The sequence below is a fragment of the Cyclopterus lumpus genome, chromosome 18, assembly GCF_009769545.1.
Source record: "Cyclopterus lumpus isolate fCycLum1 chromosome 18, fCycLum1.pri, whole genome shotgun sequence".
Lineage (NCBI taxonomy): Eukaryota > Metazoa > Chordata > Actinopteri > Perciformes > Cyclopteridae > Cyclopterus > Cyclopterus lumpus.
In genome coordinates, this window is record NC_046983.1 from 762,501 (window position 1) to 770,000 (window position 7,500).

The following is a 7,500-nucleotide window of genomic DNA, read 5'->3' on the forward strand; positions in this document are numbered from 1 at the left end:
ATTACTATTATATTTATTAATATATTATTATTATTACTATTATACTTATTATTTATTTTTTATTATTACTAATATACTAATTATTACGATAATTATATTATTACCATACAATTATTGCTATTAATGTTAATATTACTATTATTGCAATTATTACTCTTATTAAAGATAAGACCCAAAAGGCATGAAGACTAAATTTCATGTTGTTTATTTTATTAATTACACATTTTATTCTTCTGGAAATGAAAAGAGCAGATTAATAAAACGTTAAAATAATGTTTAAAAAACTATAAACTTCAGACAGGCAGACAGACAGAGAGACAGGCAGGCAGGCAGAGAGACAGGCAGGCAGGCAGACAGAGCGACAGGCAGGCAGGCAGACAGACAGGCAGGCAGACAGAGCGACAGGCAGAGAGACAGGCAGACAGGCAGGCAGACAGGCGTCTCACCTTCTCCCTGGTCGTTGGTCTCACTGACGAACACACAGTGAATCTCCTTGATGAAGTGACCCGACAGCTTGATGTCCACGTCCTGCTGCCCCACCCTGTTACATTAAGGAATGTGTTACATGAAGATGTTCTGATCAGGAATCAATACTGTCCGATCAACACTGCGCAGACCTGGTGAAGCCCTCCTTGATGTAGTACAGGAGACACTCGGACATCAGAGGGTCCTCGTTCAGGTTGACCAGGTGAGGCGTCTGGGACACGTTGAAAACACTTTATTTAACATCCACCAATTAACAGTAATCAATAATCTACAGATCAATATCCTGTGAATGTAAACTCACTCCTTTGGGAGAGAAGACGCCCAGCGTTCCCCCGTCTTCTTTAATGGACACGCCCATCTCTGCCAGCAGGGACTCTCTAGGGGAGATGGAGGAGAAGTTCAGATGTTTTGGACTGATGATTTAATCAGGAGATTCATAAAAATGCTCTCCCGTTACACCTCTCCTGTTACACCTCTCCTGTTACACCTCTCCTGTTACACCTCTCCCGTTACACCTCTCCCGTTACACCTCTCCCGTTACACCTCTCCCGTTACACCTCTCCCGTTACACCTCTCCCGTTACACCTCTCCCGTTACACCTCTCCCGTTACACCTCTCCTGTTACACCTCTCATGTTACACCTCTCATGTTACACCTCTCATGTTACACCTCTCATGTTACACCTCTCCTGTTACACCTCTCATGTTACTCCTCTCATGTTACACCTCTCATGTTACACCTCTCCTGTTACATCTCTCCTGTTACACCTCTCCTGTTACACCTCTCATGTTACACCTCTCCTGTTACACCTCTCATGTTACACCTCTCCCGTTACACCTCTCCTGTTACACCTCTCATGTTACACCTCTCCTGTTACACCTCTCATGTTACACCTCTCATGTTACACCTCTCATGTTACACCTCTCATGTTACATCTCTCCTGTTACATCTCTCCCGTTACACCTCTCCTGTTACATCTCCGCCATTACACCTCTCATGTTACACCTCTCCCGTTACACCTCTCCCGTTACACCTCTCATGTTACATCTCTCCTGTTACATCTCTCCCGTTACACCTCTCCTGTTACACCTCTCCCGTTACACCTCTCCTGTTACATCTCTCATGTTACATCTCTCCTGTTACATCTCTCCCGTTACACCTCTCCTGTTACACCTCTCCCGTTACACCTCTCATGTTACACCTCTCCTGTTACACCTCCGCCATTACACCTCTCCTGTTACACCTCTCCCGTTACACCTCTCCCGTTACACCTCTCCTGTTACACCTCTCCTGTTACACCTCTCCTGTTACACCTCTCCTGTTACACCTCTCCTGTTACACCTCTCCCGTTACACCTCTCCTGTTACATCTCTCCTGTTACACCTCTCCTGTTACACCTCTCATGTTACACCTCTCCCGTTACACCTCCGCCGTTACACCTCTCCTGTTACACCTCTCATGTTACACCTCTCCTGTTACATCTCTCCCGTTACACCTCTCCCGTTACACCTCTCCCGTTACACCTCTCCTGTTACACCTCCGCCATTACACCTCTCATGTTACACCTCTCCCGTTACACCTCTCCTGTTACACCTCTCCTGTTACACCTCTCCTGTTACACCTCTCCTGTTACACCTCTCCTGTTACATCTCCGCCATTACACCTCTCATGTTACACCTCTCCCGTTACACCTCTCATGTTACATCTCTCCTGTTACATCTCTCCCGTTACACCTCTCCTGTTACACCTCTCCCGTTACACCTCTCCTGTTACATCTCTCATGTTACATCTCTCCTGTTACATCTCTCCCGTTACACCTCTCCCGTTACACCTCTCCCGTTACACCTCTCATGTTACACCTCTCCTGTTACACCTCCGCCATTACACCTCTCCTGTTACACCTCTCCTGTTACACCTCTCCCGTTACACCTCTCCTGTTACACCTCTCCTGTTACACCTCTCCTGTTACACCTCTCCTGTTACACCTCTCCTGTTACACCTCTCCCGTTACACCTCTCCTGTTACATCTCTCCTGTTACACCTCTCCTGTTACACCTCTCATGTTACACCTCTCCCGTTACACCTCCGCCGTTACACCTCTCCTGTTACACCTCTCATGTTACACCTCTCCTGTTACATCTCTCCCGTTACACCTCTCCCGTTACACCTCTCCCGTTACACCTCTCCTGTTACACCTCCGCCATTACACCTCTCATGTTACACCTCTCCCGTTACACCTCTCCCGTTACACCTCTCCTGTTACACCTCTCCTGTTACACCTCTCCTGTTACACCTCTCCTGTTACATCTCTCATGTTACACCTCTCCTGTTACACCTCCGCCATTACACCTCTCCTGTTACACCTCTCATGTTACACCTCTCCTGTTACATCTCTCCCGTTACACCTCTCCCGTTACACCTCTCCCGTTACACCTCTCCTGTTACACCTCCGCCATTACACCTCTCCTGTTACACCTCTCATGTTACACCTCTCCCGTTACACCTCTCCTGTTACACCTCTCCTGTTACACCTCTCCTGTTACACCTCTCCTGTTACATCTCTCATGTTACACCTCTCCTGTTACACCTCCGCCATTACACCTCTCCTGTTACACCTCTCATGTTACACCTCTCCTGTTACATCTCTCCCGTTACACCTCTCCCGTTACACCTCTCCCGTTACACCTCTCCCGTTACACCTCTCCCGTTACACCTCTCCCGTTACACCTCCGCCATTACACCTCTCATGTTACACCTCTCCCGTTACACCTCTCCTGTTACACCTCTCATGTTACACCTCTCATGTTACACCTCTCATGTTACACCTCTCCTGTTACATCTCTCCTGTTACACCTCTCCTGTTACACCTCTCCTGTTACACCTCTCCTGTTACACCTCTCATGTTACACCTCTCCCGTTACACCTCTCCTGTTACACCTCTCATGTTACACCTCTCATGTTACACCTCTCATGTTACACCTCTCATGTTACATCTCTCCTGTTACATCTCTCCCGTTACACCTCTCCTGTTACATCTCCGCCATTACACCTCTCATGTTACACCTCTCCCGTTACACCTCTCCCGTTACACCTCTCATGTTACATCTCTCCTGTTACATCTCTCCCGTTACACCTCTCCTGTTACACCTCTCCTGTTACACCTCTCCCGTTACACCTCTCCTGTTACATCTCTCATGTTACATCTCTCCTGTTACATCTCTCCCGTTACACCTCTCCTGTTACACCTCTCCCGTTACACCTCTCATGTTACACCTCTCCTGTTACACCTCCGCCATTACACCTCTCCTGTTACACCTCTCCCGTTACACCTCTCCCGTTACACCTCTCCTGTTACACCTCTCCTGTTACACCTCTCCTGTTACACCTCTCCTGTTACACCTCTCCTGTTACACCTCTCCCGTTACACCTCTCCTGTTACATCTCTCCTGTTACACCTCTCCTGTTACACCTCTCATGTTACACCTCTCCCGTTACACCTCCGCCGTTACACCTCTCCTGTTACACCTCTCATGTTACACCTCTCCTGTTACATCTCTCCCGTTACACCTCTCCCGTTACACCTCTCCCGTTACACCTCTCCTGTTACACCTCCGCCATTACACCTCTCATGTTACACCTCTCCCGTTACACCTCTCCTGTTACACCTCTCCTGTTACACCTCTCCTGTTACACCTCTCCTGTTACACCTCTCCTGTTACATCTCTCATGTTACACCTCTCCTGTTACACCTCCGCCATTACACCTCTCCTGTTACACCTCTCATGTTACACCTCTCCTGTTACACCTCTCCCGTTACACCTCTCCCGTTACACCTCTCCCGTTACACCTCTCCTGTTACACCTCCGCCATTACACCTCTCCTGTTACACCTCTCATGTTACACCTCTCCCGTTACACCTCTCCTGTTACACCTCTCCTGTTACACCTCTCCTGTTACACCTCTCCTGTTACATCTCTCATGTTACACCTCTCCTGTTACACCTCTCATGTTACACCTCTCCTGTTACATCTCTCCCGTTACACCTCTCCCGTTACACCTCTCCCGTTACACCTCTCCCGTTACACCTCTCCCGTTACACCTCTCCCGTTACACCTCCGCCATTACACCTCTCCTGTTACACCTCTCCTGTTACACCTCTCATGTTACACCTCTCCTGTTACACCTCTCATGTTACACCTCTCCTGTTACACCTCTCCTGTTACACCTCTCCTGTTACACCTCTCCTGTTACACCTCTCATGTTACACCTCTCATGTTACACCTCTCATGTTACACCTCTCATGTTACACCTCTCCTGTTACACCTCTCCTGTTACACCTCTCCTGTTACACCTCTCCTGTTACACCTCTCATGTTACACCTCTCCTGTTACACCTCTCATGTTACACCTCCGCCATTACACCTCTCATGTTACACCTCTCCCGTTACACCTCTCCTGTTACACCTCCGCCATTACACCTCTCCTGTTACACCTCTCCTGTTACACCTCTCCTGTTACACCTCTCCTGTTACATCTCTCATGTTACACCTCTCCTGTTACACCTCCGCCATTACACCTCTCCTGTTACACCTCTCCTGTTACACCTCTCCTGTTACACCTCTCATGTTACACCTCTCATGTTACACCTCTCATGTTACACCTCCGCCATTACACCTCTCATGTTACACCTCTCCCGTTACACCTCTCCTGTTACACCTCCGCCATTACACCTCTCCTGTTACACCTCTCCTGTTACACCTCTCCTGTTACACCTCTCCTGTTACACCTCTCCTGTTACACCTCTCATGTTACACCTCTCATGTTACACCTCTCATGTTACACCTCTCATGTTACACCTCTCATGTTACACCTCTCCTGTTACACCTCTCATGTTACACCTCTCATGTTACACCTCTCCTGTTACACCTCTCATGTTACACCTCTCATGTTACACCTCTCCCGTTACACCTCTCCTGTTACACCTCTCCTGTTACACCTCTCCTGTTACACCTCTCATGTTACACCTCTCATGTTACACCTCTCATGTTACACCTCTCCTGTTACACCTCTCCTGTTACACCTCTCCTGTTACACCTCCGCCATTACACCTCTCATGTTACACCTCTCCTGTTACATCTCTCCTGTTACACCTCTCATGTTACACCTCTCCTGTTACACCTCTCCTGTTACACCTCTCCTGTTACACCTCTCATGTTACACCTCTCCTGTTACACCTCTCCTGTTACATCTCTCCTGTTACACCTCTCCTGTTACATCTCTTCTGTTACACCTCCGCTGTTACACACAGCATCTCCTCTCTGCCGTTAAGCCGGCGCCGTTACCTATCTAGGCGAATAGATTCGGTCTTTCGTAGTTTCTCCTCCCACGTCTCGTTCAGCTCGGCGATGATCTTCTCCGTCTCCTGCGGCACCAACAAACACAGAGATATCAGTGCGACGGCCAGTTTTCAACAAGCTTCAGGAGAAACAAAACTCTGGTCCTACCAACAGTCTCTCGGCTGCTTCCTCTTTGCTGATGGGCTCCGTGGCGACCACCTCTTCTCCGTCCTCTCCATCCTCTCCGTCCTCCATCAGGTGGTCGGCGTTGGCGGGTACGTCACCGTCGGACACCGGCTCGTCATCTGGAGAGGACAAAATAAACCACACAGTCAGAGGAAGGGAAATCTGTAGAGAAGTACGACAAAACAAAACACACGATTTATTGTGAATTCTCTACAAAACACACCTTGAGGGGCGGAGCCATTCTGAGGTGTGACCCCATTGGCTGTGAGAGCCAGCTGCAGCAGGGAGCAGGATGCACCAGGAACACCAGCATGGCTGTTGTTGTTGTTGACTTTCAGAGACAAACAGAGAGAAGTTAAACAAGCTGGAATCTCTGCTGTTCTTGCCGTCTATGATGTGTGTGTTTCAGAGCATGAAGTGAGTGCAGGGCGTGAGCTGGTGGACTTTACCAGCGTTGTCCAGCAGCTCCTGCAGGCCCTGGGAGAACAGCAGGTTCCTTAGTCGCTCCACTTCCCCCTTCAGCTCTCGGATCAGTTTGGCGTTTGGATCTTCGTTGATCACGGCGTTGCAGCGGATCTGCTTTGCGCGGTCAGCGTACCTGGAACCACATTGGACCTCAGATTGGATTAAAGAGGCCTCACACTGCATCGTCTAGATTACACTTCACGAGGAGTGACGTCTGACCTCAGAGTGCTCAGGGTTTCTTCATAGTTGATGTCAGCAGGACTGAGAGCAGCAATCATGGCGGTCCGAGAGTTCCCCCCTGAAAGCAGACATGAGCGTGACCATCAACCCTCACAGTACTACTACTGTCCTGCTAGTACTCTGAGCCCAGTTCTAGTTGCATGTCGTACATGCGGTGGTAGAAAGCTCTAGTAATAGATTCGGTTCTAGTAAGTGGTTCTAGTAAGTGGTTCTGGTAAGTGGTTCTGGTAAGTGGTTCTGGTAAGTGGTTCTAGTAAGTGGTTCTAGTAAGTGGTTCTAGTAAGTGGTTGTGGTAAGTGGTTCTGGTAAGTGGTTGTGGTAAGTGGTTATGGTAAGTGGTTCTAGTAAGTGGGTCTAGTAAGTGGTTCTGGTAAGTGGTTCTAGTAAGTGGTTCTGGTAAGTGGTTCTAGTAAGTGGTTCTGGTAAGTGGGTCTAGTAAGTGGTTCTGGTAAGTGGGTCTAGTAAGTGGTTCTAGTAAGTGGTTCTGGTAAGTGGTTCTAGTAAGTGGTTCTGGTAAGTGGGTCTAGTAAGTGGGTCTAGTAAGTGGTTGGGGTAAGTGGGTCTAGTAAGTGGTTATGGTAAGTGGGTCTAGTAAGTGGGTCTAGTAAGTGGTTGTGGTAAGTGGGTCTAGTAAGTGGGTCTAGTAAGTGGTTGTGGTAAGTGGGTCTAGTAAGTGGTTGTGGTAAGTGGGTCTAGTAAGTGGTTATGGTAAGTGGTTCTAGTAAGTGGTTGTGGTAAGTGGGTCTAGTAAGTGGTTATGGTAAGTGGGTCTAGTAAGTGGGTCTAGT

At 48.4% G+C, this 7,500-nt stretch overlaps 1 protein-coding gene across 1 annotated transcript in view; it reads right to left on the bottom strand.

The window, feature by feature from the left end:
* The window catches only part of LOC117747910 (kinesin-like protein KIF1C), a 25,035-nt gene that overhangs the window by 5,326 nt on the left and 12,209 nt on the right, over positions 1-7,500 (bottom strand). The window contains 8 exon segments of the mRNA XM_034557415.1: positions 447-541; positions 618-697; positions 788-863; positions 5,828-5,907; positions 5,990-6,126; positions 6,231-6,338; positions 6,457-6,605; positions 6,692-6,770. Of these exon segments, the coding sequence (XP_034413306.1) occupies positions 447-541; positions 618-697; positions 788-863; positions 5,828-5,907; positions 5,990-6,126; positions 6,231-6,338; positions 6,457-6,605; positions 6,692-6,770 (804 nt within the window).